Source organism: Pseudomassariella vexata, assembly GCF_002105095.1.
Source record: "Pseudomassariella vexata strain CBS 129021 chromosome Unknown BCR38scaffold_1, whole genome shotgun sequence".
NCBI classification, from domain to species: domain Eukaryota; kingdom Fungi; phylum Ascomycota; class Sordariomycetes; order Amphisphaeriales; family Pseudomassariaceae; genus Pseudomassariella; species Pseudomassariella vexata.
Window position 1 is genome coordinate 1,027,129 of NW_024467956.1, and position 17,908 is coordinate 1,045,036.

Here is a 17,908-nt window from a genome sequence, read left to right on the forward strand (position 1 = left end):
CAAGGTTACGACCGTTAATCCGAACTTCTGGGCACCAGAGTGCACGTCTCAGTTGTGAAGGCCTATCGGCACGTACATATTGGATTAAATTCTTGATTAATAGCAAGTAATCACCATTACTGGTATAGGCAAGCAGCAAATTATCTGCATTCATCCTTGTTTCTCGGTCCTGTTCTCAATGTACTGGAAAACTTGCCCGATGTCTCAACCCAGACGGTGTTAGTTGAAGTACGATGTTCCTTTGCTTTGTCTAAGCGATGAAAGTGACTGCTGCAAGACTGGACACGACAGGATTGACATTTGACTGAGAGCTAGTTTTGATCACAACACAGGGTACATATAGGGCTTTGGTTGTCCTCCAGACAGAGTTGAGGAGCTACTCAGCTACGGCGTTGATTGCATTCGACTATGAGCCTTCATAGTTTCCTGTCGCGGGAACTCGATCATGTGCAGAAAGGCTCTTTGAGTCATATACTTTTCGATTCAATATTGCCTTCATCTGAAGAGCAACGTTTCCATACTAAATCACAAACGTAAAATCGTTGACAGCCCCGTGATGTCTAAGCCTGACATTGTTCCTTGCATACTTTGCTCATCACTGCTTCTTCCAGATCAAATTCCCAAAAGCATCGCCGCGACTCAGGTAGGTTTGTCGGTGCGCATGGCAAACTTCAATTCCTTCTTATCAGAGACGTCAAAAACGGCCAACATCTCCTGCAGGAAAACATCTCCGAGAATCAAAACGTTGCTCCCAGTGGCGATCCCAGTCAAGCAATAGTCGCCATCAATGTTGCTCTGCTTCGTTTCTGGCAGGATCAGACTGCTCGGGGCGATCTGGAACAGCTTACCACCAATGCCGATTTCGACTGTCGGTGGAGTGGCATCGCACAATACAGCAAATGTGCCGCCGTTGTACTCGGCTGGAGGGCTGAAGAGTGAGTTGATGGAGAAGGCGATATCGCTGGGAAAGTAGTTTAGCGTCGTGCCTGTGTCAACGATCATGCCGTCTGGTTTGGTCCAGTTCTGACTATATGTGCTGCTGTTCCACTTGAGTACTTCCGGGCGCATGGCGTAGTACAAATAGTCCTTGGGCCCGCCATTATATCCCATCTGGTAGCATGTTAGTTCCAATGGTATCCGGGATTGTTTGCCTTGTTTTCGAGTTTTCTGGACTCACCTGTAGAATCGGTGTGCTGGCGAACTCCCCGGTCTGCACATTAGGAGGAACGCCGCCGAATGAGACGTACGAGCGATCATCGTCTCGTGACATTGCAATGCTGAAGACCGGCTCGATGGCGTCGTCCAGGGACATGGTTTCAATGATGGGGGCATATCTCGTCGTGGTGTTTTCATTATCTTTAGACGGATCTGTTCCCTGATAGGCGGTGGTAAGGCCGCGCAAGCCCAACCCCAGGATTCCCGAGAACAAGCCGTTGCCACGAATGCTAGCTGTGGTTACTAGAGACATTTCCTGCCTGGGAACTGTGATGCTAGCTACCGTGACGCTATTGGAAATTCAGTAAGACGTGCAGGGTTCGGAGTTAGAGGTTCTCCAAGAGGAGAACATCCAGCCAATACATACTCGGCATAGCCCATGTCACCATTTAGAGAGTCCCCGCCGCCGTATGTGATGTTCATATGCTGGTCGGTAATCTTGCCTCCAGAGAAGTCTCCGTTGTACGAGGGACCAAACTTGCAGTAAGCCTGCTCCTGCGGGTTGTGTGCACGATCGAGACACTTGAAACTGGAGGACATCAACCACGTGTCGCTGCTTCCGGTATCTGGTATCATCAACCAAGTCCCATTACCGATTCCGACAGACATTAGGTACTGCGTTTGAGACGGTATCGCCTTGATATGGTCGGTTCCTGGACTAGTCTGTCGCAAATTGAGTCCATCTTGCCTCAAGGTTGGGAACGGCGGATTTCTGAGTGCCTCTCGATCAACCGAGTTCCTGATGAGAGGGTGGTAGGCGTCTGTGACCGACAAACCCGCCTCTGCAAGGAAGTTGCGAGGCTCTATGCCATCGCGCACGGGAGCTGCTGCTGCTCCAAGCATCAGGGCAAGGCTGCCAACCAGCCCTTGGAACAGGTAATTGGCCATAACAATGCCACTCTAAGCTCAAAGCCAAGGCGACGCGACGAGATCCGCAAGAGAGAGGAGAACAACGAGACGTATTCTCTAGAGATGGGCAAAAGAGACCTTCTTTGAAACCCCCGCAATTCCCAGAAAGGAACACATGATACCTATATGTGTGTCGCGTTCCAAGAGACCCAAGACATCTGCAAGACTGCCGCGATGATATACGACGCCAAGAATCATATACTCTCGAAGCAATCATACCGAGACGCTGTGCTGCACGACGAGGTATTCAGCCGGACGCTGGGCAAAAAGATACGACGGGCACATTACTCCATTTCAGGGAAAGGCATGCTGTCTGAGCATATTGGAGCTGGACGGGAGGGAGCGTTCCTCAGATGAAGATCTTCCCGCCCTAGATTGGTTCTGAGATACGGCCAGCCAATTTACCCAGAAGACCTCGTGATAACGCATTTCGATTCGTAACATTTTATGTATCTCAAGCCGGTAGATGTCGTTGCAATTGCTTGTTATCGGGCTGAGAAGGTGTTTAGGGAAGAAGCCTCATTGGTTACTTATGTGCTAAATGAACAGGCTTCCCCGGATATGCAACAAACCGACTAACCCTACTGGCTCATTACACAAAAAGTCATCGATTTACGGGGCAGTTGCATATGTCCCTTGTCAATCCGGCACTTCCAAGTTGACCCGAATTTTGACCTGGCACACAGCATCTTGTTGTATACTTCCAGGCCTTCTACCTGCAGACCGACAGCAACCCCATCTGTCCGGCAGCGAATCTCCAAACGAGAAGCAATTTAATCGACATGGCGCCGCCGGCGCAATCGCATTCGCGGTCTCATGCGTTACTGCTTCTCCAGAAATTACTCAATTTGCGGGATAGCGCCAGCCCGCTGACATTGGTTCTCGACACTCTGGAACAAAGTGCTAGGCCAGTGATCCGCGATTTCATTACCAGAGCCAAGGTCGGTAGTTGTTTTATCATGGCGGACTTCCACACCCCTCATGCCTACCCGTACATGTCCAAGTATTAGGCTTCTTGCTTCTCCGCACCCAGATCGTGACACCCGGTATATTGCTGACCTAGGGTTGATCGCTCGGTAGGTATCGAAGAGCAGGATCATATTCGTGTCTTTCGCCGCCTTGGGAAAGCCGGCAGAGGCAGATATCCTCGTGAAAGCGCGGGGCAAATCCGCCGAGGCGCTCCGCTCTGAGATCGTCTCGCATTACCCCCTTTCGGCTTCGGGCCACGCCCTCAGTAAGGCTTCTTCCTTCTCAAATCCTACGTTTCCGAAGCATCTTTGCTGATGCTTTCCCACCACAGAAGTCTTGGTGATCGTGGATGCCCTCAACCCCATCGCGTCCTCCGCTCCGTCGCAGCTGGCGCATTTTCTATCCAGCCTCATCACCCCTGCCGTCTCGTTGGTAGGAGTCTACCACACGGACGTACCGCTGGTTCTTCCCAGGACCTTCAATGAGTACGAGCCGCATCCCCTGACGGTGCTATCTCATCTTGCCACAGCAATTCTTCGCGTGTCGAGCTTGTATCAGGCTGTCGAATGCAGGCAGGCGCGAAATCGAAGCTTGCAGGAGCCCGAATGGGGTCTAAAGGAAGGTCGGGAGGGCGTCTTGATCGGACTGAGAAGCAAAGGCACGACAAGAACTGAAAATGGCCTCGTCTTGGAGATGGAGATTAGAAGGCGGAGCGGTCGCTCGGTGGCAGAAAAATTTGTCTTGGTCTCGTCGCCGGAGAAGGCGGGGAAGACAGAGTTGGCAAAATTAATGCTCTTGTCTGATCATCCGCTATTCAGGGATTCGAGCGATGCAGGCGAAGATGTTGGTGGAGGGGGCGGCGATGAGGGCGGCACGACTTTCAATCTGGGATTGACGGAAAAGCAAAGAAAGGACAGGGAAGGCATTGTCTTGCCGTACTTCGACGCACAGACAGATATCGGAGCTGGAGAAGGCGGTCGTATCTTGTATGAAATGGGTCGCGAGGACGACTTTGATGATGAAGAGGATGAGATATAGACTCCTGTTCAAACGCCTCAAACCCAATACAGTGGATAGTCATTGTCCGATTTGACCACATCGGCTAAGGGCCATACGTATGCTACACGTGAGAAGCGTAAGAGAAGCGACTTTTGGCGAGCTCGTCAATACAGATGCTATCTGAGTAGAGATCCCTCACAGGAAGGTCCTGGTCCATATCATGCCCCGATGTGAGCATCCTATCCGTTTGGGGGGGCTAGATGACAACAGTTAGTACAGTACTTATCAGGAAAGGAACAGATCGGTTGTCTTCTACGAGTAGGAGAGGACTTACGTGGGAGGGTCGAACACGTTCACTTGGGGAGCACCTTGTGTCATTGTGTATCTTGTATATTCTTGACATATTGGAATATCGAGAGGTGGAAGAAGCATTTTGGCAACATAAGAGCGTACTGCTGCAGCAGTTACGCATCCAAGGGACAAGTTGCCTGTTTGCCTGGAGAGCCGCAGCATGATACGGGATGCGATTGTTCGATTCGCGCCTTGAGCTGTGCTAGTCTGTTTTTCTGATTGTCTTTTTATTTGATCGAATTAAGAAAAAAAGAATCTCTTTATTCCAGTCTGTATAATACTTCTTGCCTTCGTCGAAGGGGAAGAGCCAACCCTACTGGAAGGTGGTTGTAGAAGAAAAACTCGGATAGTGAATACTTTGCCGCGATTACTTGCCAGAGAGGCCACATCAGTACATTGAACTAAAGGAAGCCAGGTGTGTTTACAAGCTCATTGGTTAGGGGTATATGAATTCTATGCTACATCATGGCCTTATTGGGAATTCCCTAGACAAATTTCTGCGGAAACTATTCATACTAGTTTTGATCGTGGTGTTCGATCTATTTCAGCTCGGTGTTCGTTGCGACCGCGCCATTTTCAGAATTATGCTCAACCCGTGTAGTAGTCTGCCGAGCTTGGGATTGCTCCTCTGCGTGTGCTGCCCTAGGCTCGCCTTGCTTATCAGCCACAAAGCCCTTGTGGGCCTCGTGGTGCTCATCAGCCCCGACTACCCTGTTAGGATCCGCTCCCTTCTGCACCTCAGCATGGCGTTCAGTGACGGTAGTCTTGCCAAGCCTCTCGTCCACCTCCTCCATGTCGTCCTTCAGTGTAGCGTCGACGGCCTCGGGAGGTTTCTCTGCCGTTTCGGCAGGGGCATCATGCATGCCCATACCCCAATCCCTCGCGAACTTTTCGGCCTCGAACTGTGTGTATTCGCCTTGACAGCGCTTCTCGTGCGCCCCAACAGCCTGCGAGATCCAAAAGGGGTCGTGCTTGCCCTCGCGCAGATTCTCCTGGTATCTGGCAATGTCAAAGCGAAAGTCGTCATTGTTTCGCAGCTTTTCAATATCCAACTCACACTCATCGGTGTCCTTGTTCTTGATTTCCTTGTCGTCAGGCATGAGATCCAGTAGCATCTTTTTATCCGAGGCAGTAAGGCAGTTCCACGCTTGTGAACTGAGGAGGACGTCCTGATTGTTGGTTAGCAAGAATAAAGGAAGGATGGGAATCTGTTTGCAGCGGGCTCAATGAGCCGTTTAAAAACATGGCTCGAACGTGACCGTGGTCAAATGTATTTGAGAGATTGACCTACGCGAAGATTCGCCCTACCGACAGCTGACTTAGGATTGGTAGTAGCTTCAACAGGATCGTCGAGCATGTGCTTGGGGGCGTTGGTGGGCGAGTCCCCAGAATTCTTCTTCGGCGCCTTGCGCTTACCGAAAGATCGATCGCTGACCGTGGGGCTGCCGGCTGCCATGGCAATGAGATCGTTGCTAGTATTTGCATTATTTGTGGGATGAGAGGAGGTGTCTATGTTGTTGTGGTCCAGTCCGGGGTCAAGAGGGACTTCGTCAAGGTTCATTAGATCAGGTGCTTCGGAATCAGGCACGGACGAGAGGGAAGACGAGGCACCGCTATTAATTGGCTGGGAAATGGCGGGAGCTTCAGCTGGACCTGAGGGCTTCTGCGAGCGACCGGTGCTCTTCGTGGCCTCTGCGGATGTTTCTCTGGGTGCCTTGCGTCTGCCTCTGGTCGTGGTGGGGGGCTTTGCCCTCCCCCTTCCCACTGTCTTTCCTTTGGGCGTGTCCTCATCGACTTCATCCTCCATCTCGTCCTCGCTATCAAGAATCTCAGCCTTCTTGCTGGCAGAAATGATCATTTCGATTTCGGCTCCCGGTTCCGATTCCGAAATTTGGTGTTTACGGGACTGCCCATGCTCGCCGTTCATTCCCCGAGGGACAGCCATTTCGGAAATTTTCCAATGCAATTGATGGTGTGATGAATCAGGACCTTGACGGTGGAGGCTCACTTGACTGAGACAAAGATGAAGTAGGGAAGTCGAGGACCAGCATCGGGGTCCTTTTTCGGCGCTTATTTAGGTGCTAGCATCTTTATAATAGAACCCAGTTTTTCCAACTCTTCGAAATACGATTTGTACAATTGCGATTCCTCGGTTCAACACCTTCAAGACTTGCTTTGGCCACTGTGTAAGTCATTATGTTGACAAGAGTTGGCTGCTAAGCGAAGTTGTTACTAGCGTCTTGTGCACGGCTCCTTATTGCATTCATTGCGCTTATTGCGCTTACCGGCTGTATGCCTCAACGCCAACTGGTCAGTCTGTCATGCACGCTCACTAGTGCCTTGCCAGTACTGACGCTACAAGCGCGCCTGCCCGCTCCGATGCGAGCAGGACAACCCTGGCATCGTTCCAAGGGAATACCTGCGTCTGAGATGCTCAAATACAGACTGCTCTGTCTTTTTCCAGTGAGAAACTCTGAGTACTTCACCCAATCAGAATGCCATCTTGTAATTCTTGAACTGATATACGACAAGTTGACAATATGTCCCTAGCTGTCTGTAATCCACTAAATCTTGATTGGTCGGGTTTGAGCTGCAATCTGGCAGGGACGGACCAGGCCCAGACCCCTGACGTCGATTGACGAGAAGCTCGTGCTTTGCTCGGATCCAAGGACATTGACCTCCATCATCCATCCCAGTAACTTGAGACTGCAGATATTGTTCCACCTCAGTAAGACCAACACGGAGAATCGCCCAGGGCCGGGATTCAAGAAAACCAACAGTGTAAGACACGATCGCCTTCAATAATTGGCAACCTAGAATCTCCGAGGTTGCAGGCCGGATAAAGCCACATAGGCCATAAACTCGGCTCTGTTCCTCCGACACTTGACTCCTGAAACCCTTCCTGTTCGCCCATCAAGTGCGACACGTCAAACCCAGCGAATATGATCAGGTCAACACAAATAGCCCGTCTGGGCGATGGTGCGCTCTCTCCCTCCGCCCAGCAGCCTCGCAACACCCACTAACCCCGTCCTCCATCTCCAGGCCTGATGCTCTGCGCCTCGGTCGACGACGAAGCCACCGAGTCCTCTCTCGCCGAGATCAAGTCCCAAGTAAAACTGATCCTGCGGCGCCTAAACCGCAACTCGGAACCCCAAGCTTCGATCGAGTCCGGCCCTTACACCCTGCACTACCTAATCTCAGAGCAGTCGCAATCGCAAATCGTCTTCCTCTGCATCTGCGAGCGTTCCTACCCGCGCAAGCTCTCTTTCACCTACCTTTCGGACCTGTCGGCCGAATTTAGCAACTCGTACTCCGCAACTCAGCTGTCCAGCCCCACGCTGCGCCCCTACGCATTCATGGAATTCGACACGTTCATCGCGCGGACGAAAGCCACGTATGCGGACGCGCGGGCGACGCAGAATCTGGATAAGCTGAATGATGAGTTGAGGGACGTGACAAAGGTCATGACAAAAAATATTGAGGATTTGCTGTATCGTGGGGATAGTCTCGAGAGGATGGGGGAGATTAGCTCGAGGCTGCGCGACGATTCGAAGAAATACCGTAAGGCGGCTGTCAAGATTAATTGGGATTTGATGCTCAAGCAGTACGGACCCTTTGCAGTGTTTGGGTTGATTGTGTTGCTGTTTATTTATTTGCGGTTCTTTTGAAGGGGTCTACGTGGACATGCAAAGCACGACGAGGAGGGAACTTTGGAGACAGGCTCGGGGCCTTTCGCCTTGCACTCTGGGAAGGATGGGATAGTGGCTACTTGGCTAGCAGCCAGCTTGGCCCTTCTTGCACCGCAATTGGCGTGAGACCCGCCTTCAACGTGCAACATAGAAGCGATGGAGATCCAGAGGGTAGATGGGCGACGCCAGCAGAATCTAGCGACCTGGCGAGGCGGACTCGGAACAACAAAGCCAGCATACGTGTGCTCACTCCAAGTGGCTTGCAATTGTATTATTTGAATACGTAACGACCAAGACCGGCAATCATCTCGAAATGTCTAGGGGGAAGGGGGGAAGGGGGGGTTATAGGCAGTGCAAACGTCCTTTCCCCAGACAAACCTGGCGCTGATATAAAATGTGCCCCCAAAATGCTCCATCCTCTGGTGTGCTGCCCCAAGCAACCCAACCAATCTATATCTCCTGAAATGGATAGGACCGTTTCGCAACTCATCCGGAACGCCAATGCTTACTCTGTCTGTCCTGTGGTCGATGTCTAGTTACGCCTCCACTCCTTGATTTCCCGTGAACGCCGATCCACGAGCGGGATCCAATGCATTGATTGTTCTTTTCTTCGACGACGTTCCTCTTGTGCGCTGCTCACATAACGGAGCAATTGGTGGTGCTGGGTACTATGCCGACGTGGCTCCATTCGAGGTGTTCCTTAAAAGCAGCCATGTCCTCGAACCCGTCTTCGTCCTGGTTCCATTTCACGCGCTCCATCTCGTCGTCGCCCTGCTCATACTCGTAGTACTCGTCACAATACGGACACAATATCCTCGCCTGCCACTCCCCGGGCACGGGTGGCATGTGATTCGCAATGACGACGGGCGCGAAAACGATAGGCTTTTCGGTCCCGTCAGATGCGCTAAACCCCGTAGCCTGCCAGGTATCCTGCGTTGCGGGCGTTGTGCTCGTCCCGCTCATGGGCTCGAGCCCGTCGGGCGTCGTCGTCGGTTTGCGGTGCGACGGCATCTCGCGCAGGTCATCCCAGACCATATACCCGTCGCAGAAGTCGCACACAAAGGCGATGCCGTGCTCGCCAAAGCGCTCGAACTTGCCCACCTTGTTGCTCATCATGAGTTCCTCGAGGTTGCGCTGCTGCGCTTTTTCCGGCGACCGCTGCACGCGGAAGACCTGGAAGGCCCCCAGACACCGCGTCGTAGTTTCTTGCTCCGCGTTAAAGATGCGCCTTGCTGCGCGGCATTGGGCGCGGTGGAGTTCCCGGCGCAGCTCGATCGTTTCGCGCGCCCAGACTGGGTTGATGGGCCCGCCGGTGCGGGCCCAGTCTTTGAAGTTTTGCATGTGTAGTTCGAAGCGGGTGCAGAGGAGTCGGAGATCTTCGAGGGATTCGGCTAGAGGGAAGAGGGCACTTATTAGGGTCAACTTTCTCTTTCAGCTTTCTCTTACATTGCACGTGTCTTGATGCTCCAGCCGGTTGCGAGCAAATCACCACTTGGCCCCAAGTGCCCAAGTACATATCCAGAAACGGGAACAAACAGAAAGAACGAGAAAAACGGAGAACCTACATTTCCGGTCATGCTCATAATAAACCTGACCATGCACCAACGCGGGCAGCTCCTGAAAGTCCCGCTTCGCCTCATCGAGCGTCTCCTCCAGCAGCTTCAACTGATCGAATTCGTCCGACGACCACCCCTGCTTGTCGGCGAACATCATGATGCGCAATCCATCGTTGAGTGAGTTCGCAATGACGGCCAGGAGCGAGCCGACCGTCTCGTTGTTCATATCTTGGTGGGGCTCAAAACGAAGGAGCTCCGGCAGCGCGTGCAAGTCGAGTCGATTGAGATGGCGAGGGGTAAGGAGGCGTCGATGTGTAAATGTAGCTAGCTGGCTCTGCGATAAGCAGCAGCAGCAGCAGCAGCGTGGTGTGTGCTTTATCGGTCAATATCTCGTAAAGTCCCAAGAGAACAGTGATCAATGCGACGCTATGTGCCGAGGGTGTCGTCACCGGTCCATTGGTCCTACTGCTATGGCCGATCACGTAAACGCTGGCCACGTATCACGATTCTTCAAGGACGGACGGATCTCAATTTTGAATTATATCGTCCAGTACGACGACCAGCTTGACGAAAAATCCCCGTCAGTTGGGTTGAAGATGGAACGTGGGAGGCCTGCAACCTTGACAAGCTGAGAAGAGCTCCAGAACTTGGAAGGGGTCGAACGTTGACGATGATTGGCTAATTGTTATGCAGACTTCTGGGGCTGATTGGAGAAGGTACGGGGCCCTTGTATGCCGCTAGCCGCTGACGGCTCTCTGGGTTCACAGCATGTGAAATGCATAGTCTATTTCTGCTTCCATAGGGCTGAATATTTACATCAGATGTCAGTCAGAATCCTAGACCACCTCTTTTGGACCTATACAGGTTTGATCTGATGCTGGGAAACGTGTTTACGTCGTATTGGTTATCGATTGAAACCGGAGGCCATTTTGGGGTGCATTCGTCACAATCCTGCTTGACTCGCGTACCCTAGCTATAGTCATCTATAATATACATAGGCCGCTAGGGGAGTACGTCAAGCACACTCCATTAACTCCAGTTAGTAAGAAGCTTAACATCGGGCCCCTTCCAAGTTGAAACTGCGAATTCAAGAGTTTCCAAGATCTGTAACCAAAACAGAGGTTTCAAGGCCTCACTTCCTCTTGGTCGCCTTTCCGGTATTAGCCCCAGTAGTCTTTGGGCCACCACCGATCTTCTTCACGGTTTCGGCATCCAGTTTAGGCAATGATTTGGGCTCTACCTTGAGCTCTTCCGCCGGCTCATCATCACCGCCCTGGCCGAATTCATTGACACGCGTGTAGTCAACCTTGTACGCCCAGCGTTGGTACAAGTAGATGAAGAAGATGATGTCATCTCGGAAAGTAGCCATGCGATGCAAGAATGGCATCTTGATGGTGAAGGCAAACAAATCGTCGATGAAGGTGTTCAAGAACTTGTACAGCATCGCCTTACCAGGCATGTGCGCGATGCTCTTGAGGCGGTAGTTGATGTAAAGAGACGGGACCATCATCAGGAAACCGTACGCGTAGACGGACCCGACAAGGGTAGTGATGATGTATGAGTACCATGACTTGTGAGAATCGTAAACCAAAGAGTAGATGGCATAGGCGATCAGAAGCGGGACCCCTGCAATGTACATGTACTTGAAAGCAATTTCATCGTACTCTTTGGTCTTCTCCTCGGTTTCGCTCAGCTTGTACTTGTCCTCGAATGTGACCCAGTAAGGGATCCACGAGCCAGGGGCGGTTGGTCGCACTCGCACATTGACTACCGTTGTGATCTTCCAGAACTCGATCAAAATGCCGATACCCTGAGAACCCAGGATCATCCAGCTGGTGTTCTGGGAGTTATCAACCAAATAGAGGAAGATAACAGCTTGCATGAAGACATTGGCTAGAATCGACCGCACAGAGATACCAACGTTGTCCTTCTTCTTGCGGTAATGCGCAATGTCGGATCCAAATGCAAGCATCTCTAGCAGAATGTGGGCGACGCTCACAACAGCTGTGACGCCTAAGAGATAGGGGTTAGTATCCATGAAAATTTCCTTAATAAGGTCAATTTCGCTCCCGTCGCTACCACCCGCCATGGGGCCACCGAATGCAGCCTGACGAGCTTGCTCCTTGGATGAGAGGTCAATGGAAGCCATGGTATTGAACTGCCAGCTTTTCATGTTGCCAAGGTCGAGTCTGAGCGGAAGCGTCTTGACAGTATCATTGAGCAAAGTCATGTGGCTCTTCAACTGCCAGAAGGTGTTCACGTATAGGATAGGGTAGTACCAGCCATTCTGCCCAGTTCCGTCGCGAGCACCGGTTCGCTCGAGGTTCAGAAACTGACGCACAGCCGGGGGCGTGGTCGGGAAGTTCATGACGCCGGTCTCGGGAATAAAGGCTAAGCTTGTGTTTGGGTGATAATAGCTTGCGATAATGGGTCCAGTAGGTTTCTCCTCTTCGATCTCTTCTTCGTCAGGGTCGACCTTGCCTTCTAAGAGATTGCGGGTCTTGGCTTCCTTTTTCTTAGGGATATAGTGAGTCAAGGGGTATGCGAAGTGTACAGCTGTGGCAGGATCGAAGCCCGGCTCTTTGGGATCGAGGTTGGCGCCAGTCAAGCCAATGTAAAAGTGCCCCCACAGAGTGCCGTTATTCTGGACAGCTCGAGGGACATCGAAGGTGGTCTCAATGGCCCGCTTGTCACTGTAGTTACCCACGGTGAAGTTCTTCTCAGAAAGGACAAGGTATTGCTCCTCGGTTTTTGCGATGGGGATGGGCACGAAGGTCTGCGACAGAGTCACGACGATGTCGATAGCGCTGTTGGAAGGCCAGATAGGCGCAATGCGCTGGGGAATCGGATCATATGTTGCACCTTCGTCGAGAGACTTCGGACGGAGCTGGTACGCTGGAATCTCTGCATTGTTGGCGGGGACCTTGACAATATTCCCAGTCGAATCCTGAACCTCGGTCGTCTGCGGCTTGGTTCCCGTGAACTGTTTCATGACCAGCTGAATACCGTACCACATTACAACACCCTGGATTATTTTATACATCATCGACTGCTATAGAGAGGCAATTGTGTCAGTTTTGGGTCCAATACTCGAATCCTGATGGGACGCGGGACTTACGCCACCACCTTGTTCTTCCTGAGCTGGCCCTCCGGCCGCAATTGGCTCGGGCATCTTGTAAGCTTGACTGATTCTCAAGATGGTGGGTGGTTTGATTGAGAAGTGATAAAACTCGAATTTGGGTTTCTGTCACCGTCGCAGCCTTGGTTTTCTTTGCGAGCTGGCTGCAGGAGTACACCGTGGAAAAGATAGATTGGTAAGGAAGCACCGAGTTGGAGAGATGGTTTTCCGAGTGGCCATCGGCAAATCAGATGCCGACATGCGACCGCAGTTATCTGCCCGCTCCGATCTAGGGTAGCTGCAAACGTGGGGGTGGTACTTGTAAATGCAAGCAACTGGCAGGGTTGAATTCCGCCCAACTAACTACCTCTTCACGCAGACAGGCACCTGTCCTTCAGCAAGAAGGTAGATATGATAAGTCGATATGCGAATATAGCTCAAATCACCGCCATTAATTCTAACTACAAGTCAGATCTCCCACTTTCAGAGTCAAGACTATGCTAGCGACGATACGCTCAGTTTATCTCATGCCCGATTCAACGCGATTCTAAGATAACCTGCTTCTTGTAGAGAATTGAAGGGTTGCGTCAAGGTGTCAATAGATCAAGCATTCAAGCAATGAACTCTTCTAAGTCGAAACATCCCCCAACATCGACTCCTTCCTCCGGTTGTGTAGCACAAACCATAAACCACTCAGCCAACGAAACCCTGGTGTCGGTGGTTGACGTCACAGCCTCGGCTTCAAGAATGGGTATTGTCAACCAACGTCCTCTTTTCCCGACCGCTACGATGATCCATTTTGTCCATCTCTACGCAGCTGAAAAACTGTGTTCTCAGCGAGTAAATTGATTAATTTGGTCTTCAAAGTCACAAACTTTCAGAAGTCAATCAACTTTCGAGCCAAACCATGCTTTATAATGCGGAAACGTTCTCATAGGAGACCGATTAAACCAGGAGAATAAACCCGGTACTACCACTTCCAGTCTTGATTAACGCCTTTAGTTGACTACCGACACCCTGAGTACTTACAGAGGAGACAACAGTTCCCATAAATTGAAGTTGTCTGATCAAAAGGCCTTGAACAGTATGTTGGCTATCTTGGGTTGGCTTGTTTACAGCTTGGAAACGGACACATGCGTTGGACAAGGCGAATATAGTCGCTGGAGCCATCTCGGTTATGTTTATTTACTTCTATGCATGGCAGGCAAACCGGCTGTACTTTCATGACCGCCCTTGAATTCAAGTGGGTGAAATTATACATCTCATAGGGTCATGGTAGGAGAATTCGAAACCACAGCCAAAAGGCCGGAAACACTACTGACACTCGATATTGGAGCAAAAATAATGATGATAAGTGTGCATATTCTCTTGTGAGATTTACGCTCGTGCACTTAACTGTATCAAGCTTGCAGTTGGCGTTGCTCTCACAGTTTTTCGTGAAGTAAGTACATAGTACAACGTGAAGGCACTAGACAGAAACAATCCCAACCAATCAAACAAGCTTACCTTACTGACTGCTGTTCTCATCCCGCCTTCCATAATTGGTGGGCACAACAAAATTACTCGTGACTACTCTTCAATGCTCTCACCTTATCATAAGAAGAAGAAAAGAAGAAGCAGAAGAAGAAGAAGAAGAAGAAGAAGAAGAAGAAGAAGAAGAAGAAGAAGCGGTCAGTCGCAGCTCAGTCAGTAAATGAATGAAACAATATATTCATCGTGCTCACAATTTCTTGTCCTCCGACTTCACTGCCTCCAACTGTTATGAAACATATCCACTATATATTGCATGATTGGTGGCGACTACATACTCGCCCTGTATCACCGGGCCTGCCGATTTTCCCACATGGACTTAAGTATGCTTTCGTTCCGATTGGTTAAGAGACACATCAGTTCCTTCCCAATTTGCTGCCCAAACCTTGCATATCCCACTTATAAGAACGGCAGTCACGAAGGAAGGTCACCTTATATATACGGAGCCATTTGGCACTTTGTTGAGTCTCAACCGTGTCCCAGCATATGTCATCTAGTAGCAGAAATAAGCCAAAACAGATAACTCATCACCTAGACACGAACGATGGAGTCCGGCAGCGTCTCCCCGATGCCCTCATTCCCGGCGTCGCGGGCGGCCACTCCCATGTCTAAACTCGACCCCAATACACCGCGCAAGACCAAGATCTGCGTGTACTGCGGCTCTTCCAAGGGCAAGAGCGCAGCACACATGCAAGCGGCCCGAGATCTGGGCAAGATCATGGCCGAGAACAACATCGGATTGGGTTAGTATAAAATCTTCCTATGGTTGAACAACGCATACGTCTAACGTACTCGACAAGTCTACGGAGGCGGAACAGTTGGTCTGATGGGTGAGGTTGCCAAGACGGTAGTAGCCCTGTCCAGCCCTGACGCTGTCCATGGCATCATCCCTGAGGCTCTTGTCAAGTACGAGCGGGATTCGACATATACGTCGAAGCAGGGTACCGACGGTTTGTCTATTCCCGAGGAGCAAATCTATGGCAAGACTACGGTCGTCAGGGACATGCACACCCGCAAGCAGATGATGGCCCAAGAGGTACTTGAGGGTGGCCCGGGCAGCGGCTTCATCGCTCTTAGCGGCGGTTATGGCACCATGGAGGAGCTGCTCGAGACTGCGACGTGGAATCAACTGGGCATCCACAGCAAGGGCGTGTGCATATTGAATATTGACGGTTTCTACAATGGCCTACTAGACTGGGTCAAGAAAGCTGTAGATGAGGATTTTGTGCGGGGCGCCAATGCAGATATTCTTGTTACTGCAACTGACGCCGAGGGTGCAGTGAAAGCACTGCGTCACTACAAGGTATCGCAAAACAGATACAACCTAGAGTGGGAAAACCGATAACAGGCCTCAGACTTGAAGTAATAGCCGGACTGGTGTATGCGATTCAGCGTGGAAACTCCTACAGCTCAATACAATATGGATTGTTAGATGGCTCGTGTCCTCCCAAAAATAGCAAGTTAATCGATCTGAACCCTCTGAAGATGCTAACCTGACCCAATGTTCGCCGTTGTCCCGCATGCTGGCTGATGGCTTATAGTACAGACTGCCTACTCGCTGCTCCTTCTCCCACCCCGTCTGACCCTTTAGAACTCCTGCTCCTCCTGGAAGAACATACCGAAACTAACGATGGTCCCGTAAATCAGCAGTCCACCAATAATGCACATGACCATAGCGCCGACATCGATCAAGTGGGAGTGTGCAAGAACAACCGGCAAGGCTGTAAGAGAAAAAGGCAGTTAGCAAAAGCTGCCCCATTCGTTCGCGCTGAACCGATTTGCGACCTAGAGACCATGCTCCTGGGCCGGAGTAGCGTAGCAAAGTTTCCCAAAACGTACCAATACCCATAATCACCAAGAAACCCGTGCAGAAGCGCCCAAGGTCCAAAATCGCATTTCCCGAACTCTCGACGAAATCATCTGGGTTGGAGCAACGGCTGCAGATCCAGTTGGGCAAGGGGGCCAGCACGTAGCTGGCAACGACGAGCAGCGGATAGTAGACCTTCCATAGTGCGCACGATAGGATGACGAGCAGGAAGCCGACGGCGAGCACGAAGGAGAGGGCGATGATGGTTTTTAGCCCCGCGGTCGGCATGGTGAGGTTGGTTGGCGATGCGGGCGGATGGGCTTGCGCAAAAGCTATCGCAGATTTACGTTGCAGGGGAGGGGAAGGGAGTTTAAGAAGCGAATGCGTGGGTACGGTTTGGCTGGGACGGAATGGAAGTTGTCGAGTTGTAGGTCTACTAGGTAGCGAAGTGAGCGCCAGCCGGATTGGAAACTTGGTGATTCGGGCGTCGTCAGTCGTCTCAGCCCGGATCTGAGGGAGCTTGAGCCACACTCCAAAAGGTTGCAGCTACTAATGGATACCCCTGCACCACCTAGTTAAAGCTAAACCCGAAAAAGAGTAATTGAGCTTCGTCAGGCTGGCCTGCCTGGAGAGCTGGCGGCGACCTTCAACATTCATAGCTGCAGCCTTGCATCTCCATCAATCCTCACGACCAAACGACGAATACCAAAACCACTAATCCACCTCCATACACCTTCTGAAAGCGCGCATACTCTTTCCACAACCCTCGGTACATCGGAAACGCAGCCACGATGTTTCGCAACAATTACGACAACGATTCCGTCACATTGTAAGCTGCCCCCGATTGCGTCCCTACCAACTCCAAGATCTTAGTTTCCTAACAGCATATAGCTCTCCGCAGGGCAGAATATTCCAGGTCGAATATGCCGCCGAGGCCGTGAAGCAAGGTTCCGTCGTTGTGGGATTGACAAGCAAGACACATGCCGTTTTGGTCGCCATCAAGGTACGCTGCCCCAAATTCAGCCCGTTCAACCACCTCGTATCCCACCATCACAAGAAAGTCACCCAACTAACTAATTCGCCTCCCACTCTCAGCGCAATGCCGAAGAACTCTCCTCCTACCAAAAGAAACTGTTCGAAGTAGACGAGCATGTCGGCCTAGCCATCGCAGGCCTCACCTCAGACGCCCGCGTCCTCTCCAACTTCATGAAGCAGCAATGCCTCTCGCAACGGCTAACCTACGATCGGCCCATGCCCATCGAGACGCTCGTGTCCATGATCGGCGACAAAGCCCAGCTCAATACGCAGCACTACGGCAAGCGGCCCTACGGCGTCGGCTTGCTGATCGCGGGCGTCGACGAGACGGGCCCTCACCTCTTCGAATTCCAGCCCAGCGGCATGACCCAGGAGATGGTGGCGTGCGCCATCGGGGCCCGCTCCCAGATGGCCCGGACGTACCTCGAAAAGAATGCCGACAACTTCAACGACTGCGGCCGCGAGGAGCTCATTAGGCATGGCTTGCGCGCGCTCAAGGAGACGCTGGTGCAGGACCGTGAGCTGACGGTCGATAATACGAGTGTGGGCGTGGTAGGATTCAAGGAGACCGGGAAGAAGGCGCTGGAGTTCTTCAAAGTGCATGACGGGGCGGAGGTGAAGGAGTGGATTAACAGCGTTGAGGAGGATGCTGATGCGGGTGGTGAGACGGCGGCGGAGGAGGGCGGGGCGGCGGCTGAGGGTATGCAAGTTGACGAGTAAGGGTTGCCGC

The 17,908-nt window shown here is 51.6% G+C and overlaps 9 protein-coding genes across 9 annotated transcripts; 4 read left to right on the forward strand and 5 right to left on the reverse strand.

Annotated features, from left to right (window-relative positions):
- Window positions 1–412: 412 nt before the first annotated feature.
- Window positions 413–1,833, reverse strand: BCR38DRAFT_358324 (aspartic peptidase domain-containing protein). Its single transcript, XM_040857138.1, has 3 exons — window positions 1,583–1,833; window positions 1,178–1,505; window positions 413–1,110 (listed from the first exon to the last, which is right to left on the reverse strand). The coding sequence occupies exons 1-3, from the start codon at window positions 1,822–1,824 to the stop codon at window positions 640–642; spliced, it is 1,041 nt and encodes a 346-aa protein (XP_040720756.1). The 5' UTR covers window positions 1,825–1,833; the 3' UTR covers window positions 413–639.
- A 941-nt stretch (window positions 1,834–2,774) lies between these two features.
- Window positions 2,775–4,303, forward strand: BCR38DRAFT_416077 (Elongator complex protein 5). Its single transcript, XM_040859080.1, has 3 exons — window positions 2,775–3,065; window positions 3,205–3,358; window positions 3,425–4,303. The coding sequence occupies exons 1-3, from the start codon at window positions 2,907–2,909 to the stop codon at window positions 4,129–4,131; spliced, it is 1,020 nt and encodes a 339-aa protein (XP_040720757.1). The 5' UTR covers window positions 2,775–2,906; the 3' UTR covers window positions 4,132–4,303.
- Window positions 4,304–4,982: 679 nt separating this feature from the next.
- On the reverse strand, window positions 4,983–6,388 carry BCR38DRAFT_404285 (Asx homology domain-containing protein; the record flags this gene model as incomplete). The annotated part of the gene is made up of 2 exons (XM_040857834.1): window positions 4,983–5,612; window positions 5,735–6,388. The coding sequence occupies 2 exons, from the start codon at window positions 6,386–6,388 to the stop codon at window positions 4,983–4,985; spliced, it is 1,284 nt and encodes a 427-aa protein (XP_040720758.1).
- Window positions 6,389–7,385: 997 nt separating this feature from the next.
- Window positions 7,386–8,111, forward strand: BCR38DRAFT_328935 (protein transporter SEC22; the record flags this gene model as incomplete). The annotated part of the gene is made up of 2 exons (XM_040854846.1): window positions 7,386–7,422; window positions 7,486–8,111. 2 exons carry the CDS (start codon window positions 7,386–7,388, stop codon window positions 8,109–8,111), a joined length of 663 nt encoding a protein of 220 aa, XP_040720759.1.
- Window positions 8,112–8,768: 657 nt separating this feature from the next.
- On the reverse strand, window positions 8,769–9,914 carry BCR38DRAFT_330556 (uncharacterized protein; the record flags this gene model as incomplete). The annotated part of the gene is made up of 2 exons (XM_040854976.1): window positions 8,769–9,523; window positions 9,698–9,914. The coding sequence occupies 2 exons, from the start codon at window positions 9,912–9,914 to the stop codon at window positions 8,769–8,771; spliced, it is 972 nt and encodes a 323-aa protein (XP_040720760.1).
- Window positions 9,915–10,820: 906 nt separating this feature from the next.
- Window positions 10,821–12,860, reverse strand: BCR38DRAFT_479688 (cleft lip and palate transmembrane protein 1; the record flags this gene model as incomplete). The annotated part of the gene is made up of 2 exons (XM_040863186.1): window positions 10,821–12,740; window positions 12,807–12,860. The coding sequence occupies 2 exons, from the start codon at window positions 12,858–12,860 to the stop codon at window positions 10,821–10,823; spliced, it is 1,974 nt and encodes a 657-aa protein (XP_040720761.1).
- Window positions 12,861–14,880: 2,020 nt separating this feature from the next.
- BCR38DRAFT_479689 (uncharacterized protein) lies at window positions 14,881–15,681 on the forward strand (the record flags this gene model as incomplete). The annotated part of the gene is made up of 2 exons (XM_040863187.1): window positions 14,881–15,079; window positions 15,137–15,681. The coding sequence occupies 2 exons, from the start codon at window positions 14,881–14,883 to the stop codon at window positions 15,679–15,681; spliced, it is 744 nt and encodes a 247-aa protein (XP_040720762.1).
- Window positions 15,682–15,802: 121 nt separating this feature from the next.
- Window positions 15,803–16,648, reverse strand: BCR38DRAFT_4701 (vacuolar protein sorting 55). Its single transcript, XM_040862827.1, has 2 exons — window positions 16,176–16,648; window positions 15,803–16,057 (listed from the first exon to the last, which is right to left on the reverse strand). The coding sequence occupies exons 1-2, from the start codon at window positions 16,429–16,431 to the stop codon at window positions 15,924–15,926; spliced, it is 390 nt and encodes a 129-aa protein (XP_040720763.1). The 5' UTR covers window positions 16,432–16,648; the 3' UTR covers window positions 15,803–15,923.
- A 286-nt stretch (window positions 16,649–16,934) lies between these two features.
- BCR38DRAFT_331682 (putative proteasome subunit alpha) lies at window positions 16,935–17,898 on the forward strand (the record flags this gene model as incomplete). Its single annotated transcript, XM_040855082.1, has 3 exons — window positions 16,935–16,972; window positions 17,035–17,146; window positions 17,239–17,898. The coding sequence occupies 3 exons, from the start codon at window positions 16,935–16,937 to the stop codon at window positions 17,896–17,898; spliced, it is 810 nt and encodes a 269-aa protein (XP_040720764.1).
- Window positions 17,899–17,908: the final 10 nt, after the last annotated feature.

What these genes read in the sequence shown, in the direction of transcription:
- BCR38DRAFT_358324 (XM_040857138.1), bottom strand. Translation starts at nt 1,824, where the DNA reads ATGTCTGTCGGAATCGGTAATGGGACTTGGTTGATGATACCAGATACC. An exon ending in GGTGACATGGGCTATGCCGA is followed by an intron (nt 1,506 to 1,582) that starts GTATGTATTGGC and finishes AATTTCCAATAG; the next exon opens with CGTCACGGTAGCTAGCATCA. An exon ending in CCAGCACACCGATTCTACAG is followed by an intron (nt 1,111 to 1,177) that starts GTGAGTCCAGAA and finishes ACATGCTACCAG; the next exon opens with ATGGGATATAATGGCGGGCC.
- BCR38DRAFT_416077 (XM_040859080.1), top strand. Translation starts at nt 2,907, where the DNA reads ATGGCGCCGCCGGCGCAATCGCATTCGCGGTCTCATGCGTTACTGCTT. An exon ending in ATTTCATTACCAGAGCCAAG is followed by an intron (nt 3,066 to 3,204) that starts GTCGGTAGTTGT and finishes ATCGCTCGGTAG; the next exon opens with GTATCGAAGAGCAGGATCAT. An exon ending in GGCTTCGGGCCACGCCCTCA is followed by an intron (nt 3,359 to 3,424) that starts GTAAGGCTTCTT and finishes TTCCCACCACAG; the next exon opens with AAGTCTTGGTGATCGTGGAT.
- BCR38DRAFT_4701 (XM_040862827.1), bottom strand. Translation starts at nt 16,431, where the DNA reads ATGCCGACCGCGGGGCTAAAAACCATCATCGCCCTCTCCTTCGTGCTC. An exon ending in CTTGGTGATTATGGGTATTG is followed by an intron (nt 16,058 to 16,175) that starts GTACGTTTTGGG and finishes TTTCTCTTACAG; the next exon opens with CCTTGCCGGTTGTTCTTGCA.